The 22104-nt window shown below is 35.4% G+C and overlaps 1 protein-coding gene across 1 annotated transcript in view; it reads right to left on the reverse strand.

Moving 5' to 3' along the window:
* Positions 1-22104, reverse strand: part of LOC135087158 (activated Cdc42 kinase-like) — a 58559-nt gene that overhangs the window by 35262 nt on the left and 1193 nt on the right. Inside the window, exons 3-10 of the mRNA XM_063981994.1 lie at positions 18843-19023; positions 18594-18767; positions 18362-18511; positions 2733-2881; positions 2259-2399; positions 1869-2028; positions 1230-1361; positions 828-925 (exon numbers count right to left, since the gene is read on the reverse strand). Coding sequence (XP_063838064.1) covers positions 828-925; positions 1230-1361; positions 1869-2028; positions 2259-2399; positions 2733-2881; positions 18362-18511; positions 18594-18767; positions 18843-19023 — 1185 coding nt within the window. The remainder of the gene's footprint in view (positions 1-827; positions 926-1229; positions 1362-1868; positions 2029-2258; positions 2400-2732; positions 2882-18361; positions 18512-18593; positions 18768-18842; positions 19024-22104) is intronic.

Below are 22104 nucleotides of genomic sequence, written 5' to 3' on the forward strand. Positions count from 1 at the left end.
ATTTAACAGTTGGTATACAAAACTATTGACAATGTTAGATTTTAAACTTTCGCGAGCCGCCAGTCTGCTTGTGACCACGGCTGCAGCATCGCAGCCGAAACGTCAAGCCGTGAGTACATAATGTAACTCATAAATTAAACGTCACGTTAAGACCTGTGTCTTAATATTTTATTGAAAATGTCTCAAGCGGTAACAAATTAGTTTGTCCCCGGAAAATGGCTTAAAAATTAATACTTAAATTGAATAAATGCGCATATGTAGCAGAAGATTCTAGCATTTAAAAAAAGGTATAAAGGGTTAATGATAGGGTGACATTCAAATCACCGAGACGACTTACCTACGACGGAGATATACGAGGATAATACTCATCTCAACAAAAGATATTTTCTATTTCGGGATTAAATTTAATATCGCAGACTTATTCATAACTTAGAAGAAAATTTCACGCACCGTTAAATACGAGTGTATTATTGGCGGTAAACATGGTAAGGGAATTTTTGCTGGCAAAAAAATATGCTAGGAAAAATACATTTATAAGGCAGACCTAACAATTTAGCATAGTATTAGGCTGAGTTACACCATTTAATATTGACCGTAACTAGGTATAACGATAACCGGTGCATTTTGTATGGAGTTTGACAGATTTTTGACTTTTGTCAAAGTTAAAGTAAGATGGTGCAACCCAGCCTTAGTGTGGATTAGATACGAATAAACAAGAAATGTCACCAATAGAAATACATTCCGGACCCTATCGGCACAGTCTTCTACAAAATGATGACGTAATCACAGTACTGTGCTATATTAAGTACAAAATTAAATATACTTACTCTTTCCCCAAAACCGTAATGATTTGTCCAATCTTGTACTCGATCAAGTTGCTCCGGCGGCCATCCTCGGGTTTGGAAAACCCGACTACTGTTTGCACCTTGAATAAAAAAGCATAATAATAATATGTTGATTAAGATGTTGATAAAATTGATAGCTGTTATTATGGAAATCATTGTCTGATGCCTATGTTCAGCAGTGGACGCCCTGTGGCTGAAATAGAAATAGAAATAAAAAGATAATTTTTAATTTGAGTAAATCATTAAATAATATGGGACTTTTTCAGCAATTCTCGTATTTCTAAATCAAGACATTGTAAATGAACTAAAGATTGAATTTACCGTAATTATTTTGGAATAGCATAGATAATATAATGTAAAGAGATAAATAAAAATAATTAATACCTGTTCGGGACGTAAATCCCTCAGCCTCCCGCTCAGATCTCTGAACTTCGGTCGATCGTTGGGATCGTGCGACCAACACTCAAGCATCGTAGAGTAGTAGTCTTCCGGACAGCACTCCGGACACTCCAGTCGCTGTGAACATTAAAAATAGTTTTACAAATGAGTAATCGTAGTCTACTATGCTATGGAAAGGGTTATACTCGGTGTTTCTTTCCGAGATCGAATCGAAATGAGGAGATCCGTAAACGAACTAGTCACTGATATAGTCCGACGGATTAGAAAGCTGAAGTGGCAATGGGCAGTTTGGGCAGGGCACATAGTACGCAGAACTGACAGCCGATGGGGCAGCAAGGTTCTTTAGTGGAGGCCACGTACCGGAAAACGCAGTGTGCTTCCACCCACGAGGTGGACCGAAGACATCGCAAAGGTAGCAGGAAGGCGCTAGACGCAGGCCGTTACCAACCGGACAACATGGAAAGTATTGGGGGAGGCCTATGTTCAGCAGAGGACGTCCTATGGCTGAGATGATGATGATGATGAATCGTAGTCTTACTATTATAATAAATACAGGTGGTCGAACTATCGTGATGCTGGCACGGCGATCTGTACACTCAATTGTAACTAAAATCGTTAATATACCTGGAAATTGGGAGCGTCGATGGCTTCAAGGATTTGCTGTCCAGAGAAAGCCGCCCAGGGTTGGAAGCCGTAAGTGAACATCTCCCATAAGCAGACTCCGAATGCCCACACGTCACTTGCTGACGTAAAGCGCAAGTAAAGTATGCATTCAGGGGCGCACCTGCAAAAGTATAACGTAATGCACATACATAATGTATGAGAGTCTTTTGACTAAGAAAGATCCCCAAGTGTTAAAAAAATATTGATGTAAGAAAAAAATAGCATTCCAAATCCTCACTGGCCTGACTGAGCAATGTCGTAAAGACTGCGTTACTCAATAATACATTATAGAAGTTTTTGTTTGTGGGAGAGTTCTTCAGAATGTTCATAAAAATAAAAATCTTCACTTACCAAGCGACAGGCAATTTCAGATTGACATTGTAGTTTGTTTGGTAGTAATCTTTGCCGACGCCCAGAGCACGGGACAGACCAAAATCGGAAATTTTGACGCGATCTTTGTTAAACACTAAGATATTCCTTGCCGCTAAATCCCTGCAAAACAAAAATCATACTTAAAAAGAACCCCCACCTTTATTTGTGAAGTCTGTTAAAAAGCATGAAATGGTAAAAAGATACAGCGCAATCATTCAGGTTCAGATGAATTTCATTTCAGATGCATTCTGCGAACTTTAAATAAATTTAAATTCAGGTGTCGGTTCTGGACATTTTTTTTTTGTAGAAATGATTATGCTATCATCTGAAGGTGAAAATTCTGCGCAATACGGTCAGTGGTAGGTATAAACCGTGTTTATGTTGATATAATATGTATTAGAATTAGATCATTAATGGTTGCCTTTTAATACAGAGGAAACATTTCAATATTACCTATGAATCAGTCTTTTCTTTTCCAGATAAGTCATTCCATCACAGATCTGTTCGGCGAATTCACACAGATTCGGCACAGGGAAGTTAGGGCGAAGCGCCACCTCACGGATGCACTCGAGAAGCGAGCGGAGCGGAGCCAACTCGGTCACCTGCAACAATACATTACGTTTAACGCCAAGCAAATCATATTTTATAATTTAAACGACTACCGACTTATACTGCCGTGATACATTGTCTTGGCCGCTATTCAAACACTTATTTATTGAACCCATTGTCCCGATAAATTAAACTGGCTGTCCAAACTTATAGAGAAATAAAACAAGGGATTTATTAAGAATGAGTAACACTATTACATAATTAAAAACGTATGTAGCTTTTGATTGCAGCTTCGGAGATAAAATAAAATAAACTGCGTTTAAAAAAACCGACTTTAAAAATTAAACTAACTCCAAAAAAGTACACCTAAATGTAGAAAAATAATTATTTTACGTTATTTATTTAATTAGGACAATTATTATGGCCATGATTGATATTCTCGGAGTCTGTGCCAGTCTGCGAAATGCCAAGCTATGTACTAAAACAGAGTTAGTTTAATTTTTAAAGTCGGTTTTTTTTAAACGCCGTTTATTTTACTTTTTATAGTGTTTGTAATGTGAACTAAACTGAACTTGCCAATTGGAGAAACTCGTTTCCTATTCATCATTAGCCATCTGTTAAAAACAGGCAAATCGCGGTTTATGCAAATTTTTTCCATGTGCCAATTAGTTTTACAATGGTTTGATGAAATACACAGATGCGTAGTTTTATACTCTACAGTTTGAGACAAGTTTCATTAAGATTTATCTCCAAAACTGCCGAAGTTATCGTTAATAAAAAGGAATCGATTCCGAATAAAATCTGTTCGAAACTCATGCTCATAAAATGAAAACGACTAAGTTAAACTAAATTGTATATGGGACTAAATGGCAAGTATCTACTATCGAACAAAAAAGAATTACTCAAATCGGACGAGCAATCTCTAAGTAATCGGTGAACATCGATTACTTAAAGATACCTAGACGACGTAATTGTCACGAACAAAGTGTTCACTTATTCATGCTAAAAACTAAAAATGCTCATAAAAATAAAAACTACTCAACCAAATCAAATCAAAATTTTATAGGACAAAATGGATGAAAACAAGAATCACGTAAATCGGCTCAGAAATCTCAGCTTAATCGGTGAAATACATAGAAAAAACAATAATACACCAACCGAATTGAGAACCTCCTCCCTTTGTTGAAGTTGGTTAAAAATAATTTATCATAGAAAGACCGACGTATTTACTTGACACTTATTTGCGTTGCGAATAATGTTCTACATTTATCAAGGTTTCTCAAACTTTCGGCTACACGAACCCCTGTTTAAGTTTCTAAATGACAGCGAACCTCTTAACTAGCGAATTAAACCCCCCCTTCCCCCAAAGAAAATTATAAAATGGACTATTGAAAAAAATAAGGTTTTAATTTCAATCAATTGCCAATGAAATGTCTTTTTGATGATGATAGTGCCAGGGTCTGGACCAAGTGCTGCCCAGAATCAACCCATTGTGCATTTTGTTCCTCAGACCAATACTAATGTGTGAACCGAAGCGCACTGCAATCTATCCCTGGAGTTAAGAGAAAAAAAGAGTTTTGTTTTGAAATATTTTCATACAAAATATCATCGATGTATACGTACTACGCATAAGATTTCGTGATTTTGGCATTAAATAACACTCGCTATGTTGAACTTAACCGTACTGCATCCGTACACCTTACTTTAGTGCGACTTAGACATTCTTTATAAGCGATCTAGCGCTGTTGCAATAGTTTGGTTACTTGACAGAAATCATTATTTCCAAAATGAATCAAGAAGTTTTAGTTCTCTATCCTTGCGAAAAATCAATTTATTGGTGTATTACAATCGATTATTGAAGTTATTGTAAGCTAAAACTTCTTGCTCTATTTTGGAAATAATTAATTTCTGTCAACTAACCAAACTACTGCAACAGCCCTTGATCACTTATAAATAATGTAGAAGTCGTACTTAAGTAAGGTGTACGGATGTAGTATGGTTAAGTTCAACATAACGAGTGTTACTTAATGCCAAAATCGCGAAATCTTATGCGTAGTAGGTATACATCGATGATATTTTGTATGTAAATAATTCCAAACAAAACTCTTTTTTTCTCTTAACTCCAGGGATAGATTTCAGTGCGCTCCGGTTTACAAATTAGTATTGGCCTGAGGAACAAAATGCACTATAGTTTCATTCTGGGCAGCACTTGGTCCAACTTCCATACATGGATTGGCACTGTCCTTAATGTGAAGAAACAAGCACTGCTTCTTATCGCAAATGGAGTCAGTTTTAGGAGTAATTTTGGACAATTTTAAGGCTGAGTTGCACCACCTATCTTTGGCAGTAAATTAAACGGTAACCGGTGCTTTCTGTATGGAGTTTGACAGATTTTTGACGTATGTTAAAGTCAAAGTATGATGGTGCAACCCAGCCTTACTCTAGTACCATTATGTAAATGTCGCGAACCCCTTAACGTCGAATAGCGAGCCCCGGGATTCGCGTACCCCACTTTGAGAAACCCTGTTCTATATTCATGAGTAACAAATATCCATCCATTTTCCAAAAAAAAGCTCCAACACAGTTATGTAGTGTCCGACCGAATGTTCGGTTTCGGTTTCGTTTTCGGTTGAGTTTCGGTAAAAACACGAGTTTCGGTTTAGTTTCGTTTTCGGCGGCAAACTTGCCGAAACTACGACCGAAACCGAATGTGTATTCGGGAGTTTCCGCGCTGTTATCGGTCATGTTCGGCGCGTTGAATGAGTGAATGAATCCGATCAGAGCCAATGTCGTGATTCGCTCGCTTGTTTGTTTGCTGTTCTCCAAACAAGCGAGATCCTATCCTTATCGCTCGCGCGTATTATATTGCTGTCGCGACTGTGCGACTGGCACCCGCAGTGAGTGTGCGAACGCGATAGCAATATAATTACGCGCGAGCGATAAGGATGGGTAGCTAGGGGTCATTGGACAAAATTCTACGTGCTCACGGACCAGACTATAGTTTTGTTTTGTTGTGGTGGCTAGTTTTCGAGTGATTTATTTTGAATTTGATAAGTTAGTATTTATCACCAAGGTATCCAAGTGGCAAGTACAGTAGATACTAACTTACGTACTACCAATTTTGTTTTGAGAAATTATTAAGGTAAAAGACCCGACCATGGGACGAATATTGCGAGTAATAAAAAAAAATCTAGACTATAAATCCTTCTTTTTCTTTTTTAATACATAATTTGATACCTTTTAGAGTAAAAAGGCGCTTTATAAGTTCAATTTTAATGCAATTTAAAGAGAAAACAATAAAGACTGACTGATTATAATAACGTTTTCTTTATTTTTCCCTCAAAATATGAGCCTTGTAAGGAAGTTTCGGTTTCGGTTTCGGTTTCGGCCGAAATAGACACCGTTGCCGAAATTCGTTTTCGGTTTCGGTTTCGGTCGTAAAACTAGTTTCAGTCGGACACTACAGTTATGTAACATGCGGTTTCAGTGAATTTAATCGTAGTTGAATTTCACGAGAATTACCACGGCCCAATAAGCAATTCATTTACTGGGATTCCACACGAAAATTAACTATCGATTACTTGATTATGATAAATGTTGTGGTTTTCATGTAACACGTATTGAATGCGTGTTATGAATTATGATTAAAGCTTAAAACTTCTGATTACCATTATCTACTTTCGCTTTAGCATTAAGTCTTTCAGACCGCTTAATAGCTCAGGGTAAACCCACTAGCGTGTAGACGTTACCCAGATTCCACGCGAATTACCATGACATACTTAGCTCAGTTTAGGGATGTTATGGATATGTAGTTTTGGTTATGGATACGGTTACGGATATAGGAATAATATTATACCGGTTTCGGTTACGGTTACAGATATCTGTGCTTTAGAATGCAATTTGCAATAGTTGTCCAACACTATGGATGGCATTTTAAAGGTTAATCAGGCTGTTATACCTTTACACTTTTTATAATGCTATACAAAAAATAATTTAAACTGCCTACATCCGAAACTATCCGAAACTTTTGAATCGGTTATGGTTATTTTTTTATTTCGGACATCCGAAAGTTTCGGTAACGGTTACGGACATCCATAACATCCATGGCTCAGTTCACGCTAGCACGCGCGTACTTGGCACACGAAAGCTTGACAATACATGATGGTGCTACGAGATTCTTTGAGTTTCTCCCAAACCCTAGTTTTTCAAAAGAAAGTATTTGTCCAAAAATATACACTCGGCATCAAATAAATCGTACCTCCCGCGACAAGCACTTATCAAACGTATGCATCCCCACTTTCCACCAACATTGGTACCATTTGAAAGCCTAGTTCTAAACTTCATTTCATTAAAGGAAAGGTTTTTACCCCAAAAATGTGTCTTTACAAGGATCCCGAGTCAATTCTTCAAAAAATAGGTAGTTACGCTATAGCCATTTTTTATGACTATAAAACTGTTAAGTTAGGATTAATCGCTATACATCTGTTAAAGAGGACACGTGAGATCTTTATTTGGTTTTATAACCATAAAAATTGGTCTAATTGATCCCAGAGGTGAGCCCAAAGTGAGGTCTATTTTCAAGTCACATTTATGGTATATGTTAATCATTTATTTGGAAATGACATGTATTTTTCTTTAAGAATATTTATTGGGCTTTCAAATAACACCAATATTGTTGGGGTACCATGATTGTGTCATAAGAAAATCTTTAAAGTTCGCGTCGCGGAAGGTGCGGTTTATTTGATGTTGAGTGTAGTTCAACACTTTGCCATGCCTGTAGGTAGGTACTCCATTTCACCTTGCTAAGATTCGTGTAAAGTATAGTCACAAAATATAGTTCTCTTTAAGAGTCTTTTTTTTCACGTAAATTCCCCTTTTGATTCGCTGTCTAAATCTATTCACCGTCTCAAGATCAAACTGTTATTTCTATATTACGTGTTTGCAGGCCTCCGTCACTCGCCTATGCCGGCCGAGATAATTACCTACAGCGCGCGACAACTTCAAGTTGCAAATCAGTCCGGGCCGCCACGCGCCTGTGAGCACACGCGTATTTCTATACACGCTCGGTCGATCATCGTCGCAATCAAGGTTTATTGTTCCAACAGCACTGTTATTCTTCTTTAATGGAAAATCGTAATATTTAGGAATAATAATTAACTGTAGTGATTTAAATAATAAAAAAAAACTAAACTTTTTAAATAATTTTGAAATACTTATGACAAAAAACTGTAGCAAAGATTATTTTAGCTAATAAAAACATTAACTTTACTTCACCGTGTCTATTTTCCGACACTAAGTACACCTTTTAAAACTGTTTGTCCAATTTCGAATTATCGCAACACTGAAGTTTATTGATAGGTTTAGAGATGGTACGATTATACAAACACCACTAGATTAAAGTGAAACTTTGTAAAAAAAAAATCGTAAATACAATAAATGCTTCTTAAAATTAAGTTTTTATTTATTTTACCTTGCTTTTACAACCCTGACGCTTGAGCTGTGAGGTAGATCAATTCTGAACACAAAAAAATTGCGCTCTTGTGAGCTTAGTGGTAAGGTGCGATTTCGAATGCACCATGTGCGTTGGATATTTTGCATTATTATTATTACCGTTAAAATGTCGGCATCTGATCCTACACAAAGGAGTGCAATTTCTGTTGCTACTATTATGTATTCTGTGGTGTTTGTAAAAAGAAAATACAATTTACTTGTTTTTTCACGTCTACCGACGAGTGTTTTGTTTTTGGTAAACAAATTAATCCGTACGTCCTTGGTTCAAGATCTACCTACGTTTATTTTATAAATAAAATACCTTGTTTCTCATCTAAAGTGAAATGTACAATTTCTTTTGAGAAATAAATTCTTTAACTTATATTAGTTCTTGATCATTTATAAGCTCATAAGTATCATTCGTTTAATTCACTTTAAATATTATGCACGTTCTCTAAATTCCCGTTTGTTTTTTTTGTCGTGTAGATATTAACGTGATTTTGGCGGAATTCATTGGGGAGGTTAATCTGAGGCCCGTAATATCCCAGACCTGGCCACAAATAAGTTAAAATGGGTTAGTAGTAGTTTCGCACGAATGTGCGAATCGTCCCCTTTCAATCATTTTTTTTTAGTAGGCGTTTCGCCCGGATGTATTAAAAGTATTAAAATCACGTGCGAATCGACTCTTTTTTGAACTAGTAGTATGCGATTACTAGTTCTCAAAGGGGTCGATTCGCACCCGTTTAAAATTTCTCGACAACCCGAGAAGACCCGAGAAATTAAAAAGCTCGAGAAATCATGAACCCTACTTCCGACTCCATCGTCAGGGCCTTGGACTGTCATCTAGCACTAAAATTCATAAAATTCATAAATTCATAAAATGTATTTATTTTTGCAAATAGGCTTTTAAAAAGCGCTTTTACACGTCCAAATATTAACCCTACCACTGCTTCGGGACAATAAATGTAGTCCAGTCATTTAAGCTTAAATTAGGTAAGAATCTCGGAATTCGAGATACCCAGCTGTAAGTCTGTAAATACTTGTATATTGACACCCTAAAAGTTGTCTCAAAACCTACATATGGTAGGGTGTAAGCAACTATTAAATTTTAAGGTCAAAGGTCACAAAAATCGGTTTTTTGCGCTTTTTTTGGAAATATCTCATTTCCTATGGGTTTTTTTCTATTTGTATTTATTATCAATATTGTAGAATACAAAATTCTCTACAAATTTTGTTCAAAAATTTTCTTATACGGTGAACCGTTTTCGAGATAGAGGGCGGCCGCTAGTACTTATAATAAATCTGTAGAGAGGTCAATTCTGTACATGAAATATATTTTCAAAATAACTATCAGGGGGTGATTAGTGATCGATACTGATGCCAAAAATGCAATCAGTAAAATTTTTGTCTGTCTGTCTGTCCGTCTGTATGTTCCTTATAGAAACAAAAACTACTCGACGGATTTTAACGAAACTTGGTAGAATTATTCTTCATACTCCTGGGCAGGTTATAGTATACTTAGGAATTCCCACGGGAACAGGAATTAGCGGGAAAATCCTTTTGTATGAAAAATCTAAACGCTTAACGGAAGTTAGACGCTTGAAAGGATGATGGGCATATTGGGCGTTAAACCAACAGAAATAAAAAGTATACTAAATTAAAGCTTAATACTAGTACTTCATTTCATAGTATGGCAACAATCCTGAAATACGCGGGGATACGGAGATAGAGGTCGTTGAATATGCAAAGTTTCCATAGTATTCCACATCACATTAGGGTAATAAAAATAGTATTAGGTCAATTAGGTAGATTGCTTTTATCGATCATATTGAGAGTATTGTATCATATCTTACTATCGATTCTATCGATTTAGTAAGTATCTATACTGAATAAATCATAATCGATTATTCGATTGCAATAATCGATTATATTGCTAAAAATAAGGAATTGAATTAACAATCAAATGATAGTAATGATGGTAATCAATAAAATCGATTAATCGAATTGTTAATCGATAAATCGTGATTTGGCAATATCGATTAATAATCGATCCGTGATCGATTATGCGACAACACTACAACTTAAATGGTAGAAATCCCATTGAAACATGACTGTTTCATGTCATTTCTCTAAATGATACCTAGGTATGGTCCTTATAATGTAGAACATGGTTCAAATATACCATTTGTTGGCCCCACTTTTGAACTGTTGGACATATTAATGGATAAATAGCTTAATGTATTTAAAATGTAAGTAGATAAGTTATATTAATTAATAATATTTTTGTTTGCGCAATAAAGCACCTATTACTATTACACATTATGTCAATTTCCAAGCAAACCCGGGAGTTTTTGGTAGTTATTTATATGAAAATATATTTCTGATATTAAGTCCTAACAAATAGTAGTAGTTACATTTCTGTTGGTTTTACGCCCAGATTCCATAGAAAAGTGCCCATCATCCTTTGGCATGTAGGTACCTTAGTAAACTTAAAGCTTAGTTACAACAAGGAATTCCCGAAATTCCCACGGGAATTAGCGGGAAAATCCTTTTGTATGAAAAATCTAAACCGCTTAAGTTGACCTGAAGTGATGCAGTGACCGCGCGCTCTCCGCCCTCTATCTCGAAAACGGTTCACCGTATAAAAATTTTTTTTAAAATTTGTAGAGAATTTAGTATTCTACAATATTGATAATAAATACAAATAGCAAAAAACCCATAGGAAATGAGATATTTCTAAAAAAAGCGCAAAAAACTACTACTATTTGTCCAAAAATATACACTCGGCATCAAATAAATCGTACCTCCCGCGACAAGCACTTATCAAACGTATGCATTCCCACTTTCCACCAACATTGGTACCATTTGAAAGCCTAGTTCTAAACTTCATTTCATTAAAGGAAAGGTTTTTACCCCAAAAATGTGTCTTTACAAGGATCCCGAGTCAATTCTTCAAAAAATAGGTAGTTACGCTATAGCCATTTTTTATGACTATAAAACTGTTAAGTTAGGATTAATCGCTATACATCTGTTAAAGAGGACACGTGAGATCTTTATTTGGTTTTATAACCATAAAAATTGGTCTAATTGATCCCAGAGGTGAGCCCAAAGTGAGGTCTATTTTCAAGTCACATTTATGGTATATGTTAATCATTTATTTGGAAATGACATGTATTTTTCTTTAAGAATATTTATTGGGCTTTCAAATAACACCAATATTGTTGGGGTACCATGATTGTGTCATAAGAAAATCTTTAAAGTTCGCGTCGCGGAAGGTGCGGTTTATTTGATGTTGAGTGTAGTTCAACACTTTGCCATGCCTGTAGGTAGGTACTCCATTTCACCTTGCTAAGATTCGTGTAAAGTATAGTCACAAAATATAGTTCTCTTTAAGAGTCTTTTTTTTCACGTAAATTCCCCTTTTGATTCGCTGTCTAAATCTATTCACCGTCTCAAGATCAAACTGTTATTTCTATATTACGTGTTTGTAAAAAGAAAATACAATTTACTTGTTTTTTCACGTCTACCGACGAGTGTTTTGTTTTTGGTAAACAAATTATTCCGTACGTCCTTGGTTCAAGATCTACCTACGTTTATTTTATAAATAAAATACCTTGTTTCTCATCTTAAGTGAAATGTACAATTTCTTTTGAGAAATAAATTCTTTAACTTATATTAGTTCTTGATCATTTATAAGCTCATAAGTATCATTCGTTTAATTCACTTTAAATATTATGCACGTTCTCTAAATTCCCGTTTGTTTTTTTTGTCGTGTAGATATTAACGTGATTTTGGCGGAATTCATTGGGGAGGTTAATCTGAGGCCCGTAATATCCCAGACCTGGCCACAAATAAGTTAAAATGGGTTAGTAGTAGTTTCGCACGAATGTGCGAATCGTCCCCTTTCAATCATTTTTTTTTAGTAGGCGTTTCGCCCGGATGTATTAAAAGTATTAAAATCACGTGCGAATCGACTCTTTTTTGAACTAGTAGTATGCGATTACTAGTTCTCAAAGGGGTCGATTCGCACCCGTTTAAAATTTCTCGACAACCCGAGAAGACCCGAGAAATTAAAAAGCTCGAGAAATCATGAACCCTACTCCCGACTCCATCGTCAGGGCCTTGGACTGTCATCTAGCACTAAAATTCATAAAATTCATAAATTCATAAAATGTATTTATTTTTGCAAATAGGCTTTTAAAAAGCGCTTTTACACGTCCAAATATTAACCCTACCACTGCTTCGGGACAATAAATGTAGTCCAGTCATTTAAGCTTAAATTAGGTAAGAATCTCGGAATTCGAGATACCCAGCTGTAAGTCTGTAAATACTTGTATATTGACACCCTAAAAGTTGTCTCAAAACCTACATATGGTAGGGTGTAAGCAACTATTAAATTTTAAGGTCAAAGGTCACAAAAATCGGTTTTTTGCGCTTTTTTTGGAAATATCTCATTTCCTATGGGTTTTTTTCTATTTGTATTTATTATCAATATTGTAGAATACAAAATTCTCTACAAATTTTGTTCAAAAATTTTCTTATACGGTGAACCGTTTTCGAGATAGAGGGCGGCCGCTAGTACTTATAATAAATCTGTAGAGAGGTCAATTCTGTACATGAAATATATTTTCAAAATAACTATCAGGGGGTGATTAGTGATCGATACTGATGCCAAAAATGCAATCAGTAAAATTTTTGTCTGTCTGTCTGTCCGTCTGTATGTTCCTTATAGAAACAAAAACTACTCGACGGATTTTAACGAAACTTGGTAGAATTATTCTTCATACTCCTGGGCAGGTTATAGTATACTTAGGAATTCCCACGGGAACAGGAATTAGCGGGAAAATCCTTTTGTATGAAAAATCTAAACGCTTAACGGAAGTTAGACGCTTGAAAGGATGATGGGCATATTGGGCGTTAAACCAACAGAAATAAAAAGTATACTAAATTAAAGCTTAATACTAGTACTTCATTTCATAGTATGGCAACAATCCTGAAATACGCGGGGATACGGAGATAGAGGTCGTTGAATATGCAAAGTTTCCATAGTATTCCACATCACATTAGGGTAATAAAAATAGTATTAGGTCAATTAGGTAGATTGCTTTTATCGATCATATTGAGAGTATTGTATCATATCTTACTATCGATTCTATCGATTTAGTAAGTATCTATACTGAATAAATCATAATCGATTATTCGATTGCAATAATCGATTATATTGCTAAAAATAAGGAATTGAATTAACAATCAAATGATAGTAATGATGGTAATCAATAAAATCGATTAATCGAATTGTTAATCGATAAATCGTGATTTGGCAATATCGATTAATAATCGATCCGTGATCGATTATGCGACAACACTACAACTTAAATGGTAGAAATCCCATTGAAACATGACTGTTTCATGTCATTTCTCTAAATGGTACCTAGGTATGGTCCTTATAATGTAGAACATGGTTCAAATATACCATTTGTTGGCCCCACTTTTGAACTGTTGGACATATTAATGGATAAATGTATTTAAAATGTAAGTAGATAAGTTATATTAATTAATAATATTTTTGTTTGCGCAATAAAGCACCTATTACTATTACACATTATGTCAATTTCCAAGCAAACCCGGGAGTTTTTGGTAGTTATTTATATGAAAATATATTTCTGATATTAAGTCCTAACAAATAGTAGTAGTTACATTTCTGTTGGTTTTACGCCCAGATTCCATAGAAAAGTGCCCATCATCCTTTGGCATGTAGGTACCTTAGTAAACTTAAAGCTTAGTTACAACAAGGAATTCCCGAAATTCCCACGGGAATTAGCGGGAAAATCCTTTTGTATGAAAAATCTAAACCGCTTAAGTTGACCTGAAGTGATGCAGTGACCGCGCGCTCTCCGCCCTCTATCTCGAAAACGGTTCACCGTATAAAAATTTTTTTTAAAATTTGTAGAGAATTTAGTATTCTACAATATTGATAATAAATACAAATAGCAAAAAACCCATAGGAAATGAGATATTTCTAAAAAAAGCGCAAAAAACCGATTTTTGTGACCGTTGACCTTGAAATTTAATAGTTGCTTACACCCTACCATATGTAGGTTTTGAGACAACTTTTAGGGTGTCAATATACACGTATTTACAGACTTACAGCTGGGTATCTCGAATTCCGAGGTGAACTTACTATAATGACTGGACTAAATGGGCCTGTGCTGAGAAGAAGCAGACTAAAGTGCTTGAAAGGACCAATCCAATGAATCCACACTCGATGCGATTCCGCTGTTTTGTTTAGGAGTTCCTATGGCCACCTTCCAGTCCCATCATCAGACCAGCGATTCCATTACATAGTTATTATGGTTACACTAGCTTTTGCGGCCGCGTGAAATTTAGTTTGTCAATATCGTCATAAATTATAGCCTATATGTTATTCTGGGTAATAAATAATAAAATAAAATAATAATACTGTAAAGTTTCATGAAAATCCGTTCAGTAGTTTTTGCGTGAAAGAGTAACAAACATCCAGACATCCAAACATCCACACAAACTTTCGCATTTATAATATTAGTAGGATACAGGTCGACCTAATAAAAGAGTGGTAACAAAATAAGAATGAGAAGAGTCAGTAGAGTCAATATGATACGGGCGTTTTAACCATTTTGTGAGATATGGCCTTTCCTAAAGATTTGATTCAAAACCAAACGCCTTTCAGCTCCGCCGTAAAACCATAACAGCGAAACTATTTCAATAAGGTGACATTCCACCCTGTTATGGCTAGCTTGGAGTGTCCAATGCAGTATCAGTGAAAAACAACGTGATCACAATTACCATGCATTATGCACTCACACCACATGAGTAAAGAAACAGAACAGAGACAAAGCTTCTAAAGAGCTAGCAAAATGTATACCTATTTTGGTAGGGTTGGCACAATTGATTAAAAATATAAATGTTCCTTTTTTCCCATTTTATATTAAAATAGGTCATTTTTTTACAAATTACATACCTACTCTAAATATATTTTTTATTACTTTTGGTTTTTAATAATTTGTTGTGTCTTTTAATCGAATGATAAATTCTAAATCTAATAAAGTTTTTTCAAATAATCCAATGGGAAACACTCACATGGCATACAATCTTGCAAACGTGCTAATAATTATGTCATTACCAATATTAACAATTTGTACATGAAGATCAAAATATTCGCGTAATTTTTGCTCTTTCAAGCAATTCAACAAATGCTATAAAATATTTTCAACACTTTTTAAATACTAAAACAAAAATATTACTACGAATTAAGTGAAAAACTCGAAAACAAAAACAAAACACGCACGACGTTCAAGCGTCGCGTCACGCCTGCACGCCCTGAGATTGACTACTGGCCAGTGTTGCCAACGAAGTATCAAGCTCCCCACCAGAATTGACCTCTAAAACCACCAGAAATCCACTAATAAAAATCGCACCATCGTAAAAATCGCTAAATTTTCCACTATTTTTTTGTCTGGCAGATTTGTGGTCATTTTGAAAGAAAACAGTATTTTTATTGAAATGAATTTTAATTAATTAAAACGGTTTGTGCTGTGAAAGGGTGTCTAAAATACATCAGAAAAACGAAAGAAAGTGACCAGTGTTACATTTCATAAGTAAGTACTACAATCCGACGCGTATTTTGCTTGAATTTGGCTTTCAAAAAAATTAAATACGGGAATGATACCAGTAACAAGAAAATTTATTTCCCAATTGTTCGCCGTACAAATACACTTCCTTTTTTATGAAATCGAGACTTTTAAGTCGATTTATCTTATTGTTATTAGGTAGGTACTTTGAATTCAATAAATAAGTAAGTACATGATGCGTTTTGTTTTTGTTAATTATAAAATAATTAAAAACGTATTAAAAATTTCCCTACTTTCGGGAAAATCGCCTTCACTGTCTACACTCCCCAACAAAATTGACACTAATGACATAAGATTTTTGCCTCACTCTTGACGAAGCGTTTGTATGAAGACTATCCATCTAGGTTTTATTAATCTAAGCCACCAACACAATGAGCGCGAACGAAAATTGCGACTTTAAGAAAGGGAACTCAGGGAATCCCCGATAATAATTTATTGTCATTTTTCTTAGGTCTCTTTACTCGCTAGCTCGAACAGTGTTGCCTGCACGATGAAATTAAACTCCAAAAACGATACGAGTGGACCATATAATCGTTGTTCCAATGTTTAAGAAAAAAAAGCCTTAATTCTTAAATTCCACTAGATAAATCCACTAGCCACTAAAACCCATATTTGTCCGCTAGTAGGTAAGTCAAAACCACCAGATTTAGTGGAAAATCCACTAAGTTGGCAACACTGCTACTGGCTGATCTAGTTTGAAGCTGTTTCGGCTCATACGTGACAAGCGGCCAGTGGATACGCACACACGCGTTGCACTTGTAGTGATGTACCTATCACAGCGCATTCGTATGTAGCTTTCTGTGTTTCGTTTCTTTACTCATGTGCTCACACTGCACTCTATCACATCACATCCAACCTCTCCTTTTGTCTAGTCTTGTTATATCACACTTATCTACACTCATCAAATTATTATTAAGGAGGAAAAATTTGATTGTCTGTTGTACAGACTCGATATTAGGCTCCGAAACTACTGGACCGATTTGGAAAATTCTTACACCATTAGGATCCTACATTATTTCTGATGAACTTACGCGGTACGAAGTTCGCCGAGTCAGCTAGTTCCAAACCTAGCTAGTCAACAAAAAATACGAAATGTTTAAAGAGGTAATCGCATAATGTTGCGAATAAAACATTTGCCATTCTTCTTGGGACGGTCCGAACCAATACACAGGTTTGAATTTAAATGTTTTATTATTCATGTATAATGTATTATACCCTTATCATCTGTCACATTGGTTTTGCAACTTAAATTTTCACTGTACTAAACCAATTCAAATCTAGGGATGATCAATGCAGTTAATTAAATGTCATTATTGACTATGTCTCGGACACCCTTTGCTTTAATTATGCAAAAAGTGAAAAAATATACAAGTCCTAACTCTTTGTATGAGTTAGTTGCCTTCAAAAATTCTGTAATGTCCGAGACCCCTTTTTGCTTCACTCTATCGGATAGAATCTATCCTCACATTCAGCTTACTGTCGGATTTTTATGCTACTTAGTAGTCATACCTACTTTTATTATCTTCAGTTCTCCACACCTATTCTATTCATATTTCCACAAAAGGATGAAGTTTCAACTCTGGGTTTTCCCTATTTCTAGAAGTCAATCAGTAATGCCTATTAGACTTATCAGCAGCTTTTAAATCAGGTTTCAGAAAACACCAACGCTTCGCACTCTTCTTTGAAAGATTCTAATCTAATCAAAACCAAGAAAATTTCTATGGCACTTTGTGTAAGGATCCCAAAACAAGAAAACTTATCAAAAGAAGTCGAAACTTCAACTCTTCTAACATATTGTTTACTCTTAACATGTTTCCAAAAGCTTGGAGTCAATAATAATAATGTCTGGATTAAGGTCACATCATTTCACTGAACAAATAAATTAGGACTTCACCTTAAATTGCTAGATTGCCAATATGATCCACATTGTGTGTGGTTCATCTTCAGGCCCTCATCGTCAATAATGCGTAGTTACTGCGGCGTAGTGCTCAACAAAACCGCTGATGACATTTCATTTACCTGCTAACTTAGTACTACCTCTTCATACCAATCAAAAGTTGCCCATAATCAAAATTCCAAATCATATATAAATAAGTAAACACTACCAACTGTGTGTAATTACGTCATAGTTAAATAAACCTAATTATAGAGCTACACAATAGACTGTCAACCTTAACACTCGCATAATGCAGACAAAGCAATTACGAATAACTTGCTTGGATACAAATCCAGATCGACAAGTCTGATCAAAACATTTACCTATTTCTTGAACAGCTTATTACTAGGTCGCTTCATCTCATGGTCTTCATAAATTATTTTAGATGAATTATGATAAAAATAATTAGTCCGAATCGTAAACAATAATCATTGACTTACCAGCATTAGCGAGTCCAAGTGCAGCACCACACCATACAGTCGAACAATGTTTGGATGCTCGATGCTGTGCATAACCGCTGCTTCTTTAAGGAACTCCGTGGAGTTTGAAGTCATGCGCTCATGACCCAAACATTTTATGGCAACTTGCAGCTTGCAGGAAAAAGAGTTAAAGTTAGTAAACATCTAACCATAAACATGCAATACAAAAGTCATAATTATCTTTAATTCTTACCCTCTGATTTCCAGTCGACCAGGTGCCTTGTTGAACAACTCCAAACTGACCCATCCCCAATTCTTTATTGATGGTTATGTCTTCAATAGAGATGATGTGCTTGGTAGGAACTTTGAAAGTAGTCTCCGGAAACGGTGGTAATTCTAAAGCCATTGATGAATGGGCTGGCAAGTGCTGAAAGAACAAAAGATATTTCAATACACAAATCATATTTTAAAAAAAAATAAAAAAAATTGTAGTAGGTCTTACAGTTTCATGTTTTTTATTTGAGGTAAGTAGTTTCTTTATTTTGTGAATGTATGAGTGGGCAAAGTATTTCGAATATATCTTTTTATATCGGCGCTGTTCTGGCTTCGATAGTCCAATATGAACCAAGTCTTCGGTCACTACAAATTTAAGTTGGGACACTTTCGTGACCTTCAAAATGTCCCTGGAACAAAGAAAAAAAAAGTTGAATTTCCTATTTACCTATAGACATGCATAATTAATATTGGATCATCGGTCCGACAAATGCATAGCACATTATTAGGTGTAGAAAAAACACAGCTTTAGAGAATAAAAAGCAATGTCAATATAATAGAATATTTAAAAAAACAAAAAATAAAGCCAAGCAGTCAAGGATGTCAGCACAACTAGAAAAATGCTGTGATGCAAATAAACCCAATACAAGAAAGTGCAAGTAATTTCATAATTAATCAAAAGTTTATGAATAATTTGTCTGTGATTTTTCTGCTTAAAATAAACATAGATTTGCATGTTTTTCTGCAGCCAATTTTGGAAGCAACAACAAAAATAATCCTGAAACCCAAACCATTGGCAAAATGTGATTGACTAAATATTTGCAGGATCCAAATGACAGTCATCAATAAGCATGTTTGTATTGTGCAAGAACCAAATAAAGGTAACTGTTAGCACAATCATTTTTGTGACTAACATGACCTAAATATCTAAGCCAGCCTTACTAAGCATCACTTTTGTTTGATATTATGTCTAAAGGATAATCTGATATGATACTTTGAAGATGAAAATGTTTTTGTTAATAATTTGATTTAACAGTACATCAGAAATCATTTTAATAGAGAGAGGCATAATATATAAATGAGATAGATAACTGAAATTGTCTGGAATATACCTCAACATGTATTAATAATTCAAACTACGACTTCAAGATCTAAATGGACCGTGGTCGAAAAGTACTTCTCAAAAATATCTACAGCACTTGAACAAAAAAGTTTGCAATAACAAAAATATCATTAACATATTCGCAAGGCAGTTTGTTAATGTCCTTATATATCAGTTTTACGAATGCAACTGCGCAAAGTGATTAATATGTATGAGGATTCAATTCGCATGGGCAAAAACCACCGGTACGCACAGTAGTTTGATTTTAAAAATAGGTGGACATACGATCGAAAGTCATAATTTCACCGAAACAAAAATTGTTTTGGATAGCATTTTGAATGCTGATCAACATTTGTCATTATGCATTTTTCGATAAAACGAGCCTTTCATGCTTAAAAAAAATATGTCAAGAAAATTTGTATGGAGAAAAATCTTTTTTATTTTTTTTCTGGCTACTGTTGCAAACTGTAGCGGTCAAACCTTATGTAGTCGTAAGTACCTATGGTGCCTAACATTACTACATAAATACTTTTTGCGGGCACGCGCGGCGAAGCGAGTAATGGACATGCAAAATTTTAAATATATTTATTTATTCATTATTGATTTTAATTCCCTTAAAGTAATTATTAATAGATAAATATACTTAGTCTAACTTACTACAGCCCCCTATTACCTCATTTCACGCTAAAACATTTCAAACTAGAACCTAAGTTTGTAGGTACTAGGTAGTCTAAGTTGTTTTTATTGTCATTATAATATTCACTACTGGTCTACTGGTTATCGTTTAAGATAGATTAGGTAGATATCAACCCTTTACCTAGGTATATACCTACTTCTTGGCACTTATAATACCGACATACATGATTAAAAAAAGTCTTCAAGCAAGAACCCTTGACTTCAATGGTTATGAAAGATTTTTTAACTTTCTAGAGTAGTCCTGAATAGATCCTTAAATCATTTTGACTGTCATAATCGATTACAGTAGGTAGCGGGATAGTTTCAATTTTGATAGAACTGTAATTTCTAGTTCTTCTGTTGAATAGTCTTATACTTTCGCAAAAATATTCTTTTTTTTGGCTCCTTTAAAGAGGTGTAAGTTTCTTTCCCTTCGTCTTAAAAGATAACGTACATAACACCTTTATAAGTAGCCTCAAACATAAAGCATAAATCATACCTTTACCCAATCATCGAACTGAGAAAAATCTGAAATCCGACATTTATCACCTTCTTCCATTCATGTCTTCAATTATTATCTTCGTTCGAAAAACAATCAAAAAAAGATATTTTAGCCTATTCACTTATCTTGATCAGAGTGTTCAAAATAATCAAAGTCACTCACATACTTACTTTTTCCGAAAGAATCCAATAGGCAGGTTTGCAGTACACAAAAATGTTATCACATTATCTGCACCATGTATCAGTAGTTTTTGTGTACGTTAGCTGGCATATAAAACTATAGGTTTTAACTAGAGGTGTACATAATGGATCTGCAATAATGTGTGGCAATACGGCTCGGAAACGTGGCCTCTCAATATAGGCCTTATAAATAAGCTCAAAATTGCACAACGTGCTATGGAGAGGGCTATGCTCGGTGTTTCTTTACAAGATCGAATCAGAAATGAGGAGGAGATCCGTAAACGAACCGAAGTCGTTGACATAGCCCAACGGATTAGCAAGCTAAAGTGACAATGGGCAGGGAACATAGTACGCAGAACTATTGGCCGATGGGGCAGCAAGGTTCTGGAGTGGAGGCCACGTACCGGAAAGCGCAGCGTAGGACGTCCACCCACAAGGTGGACCGACGACCTCATAAAGGTAGCAGGAAGGCGCTGGATGCAGGGCACCACCAAGCGGCCATTGTGGAAATCATTGGGGGAGGCCTATGTTCAGCAGTGGACGTTCTATGGTTGAAATGATGATGGATGAGGAATAATGTGTAGAAGAGGGTTACGGATATTTCCATTCATGATGGAATTATTTGACTAACTGAATGGAGAGCCATAAAAATGTATTGTTTACTATATGGGTTGAAACCCTTACTGAACCCACTACCTACTGTAATCGATTATGACAGTCAAAATGATTTAAGGATCTATTCAGGACTACTCTAGAAAGTTAAAAAATCTTTCATAACCATTGAAGTCAAGGGTTCTTGCTTGAAGACTTTTTAAATCATGTATGTCGGTATTATAAGTGCCAAGAAGTAGGTATGGTTGGGCCTATGTCCAACTTTCTTCTCTTCCTTTTCTTCGGTGGCTCCAACTCTCAAATTATCTAGCTGCATGAGATGGTTTCCCACTAATCTGTTTATCGGATTCGGGGCCAGCACCTTCGCAGGAGCCAACCTTCGCGAAAAACCTCTATAGAAAATTAAGAAAAAACTCTATGT

Source organism: Ostrinia nubilalis, chromosome Z, assembly GCF_963855985.1.
Source record: "Ostrinia nubilalis chromosome Z, ilOstNubi1.1, whole genome shotgun sequence".
Lineage (NCBI taxonomy): Eukaryota > Metazoa > Arthropoda > Insecta > Lepidoptera > Crambidae > Ostrinia > Ostrinia nubilalis.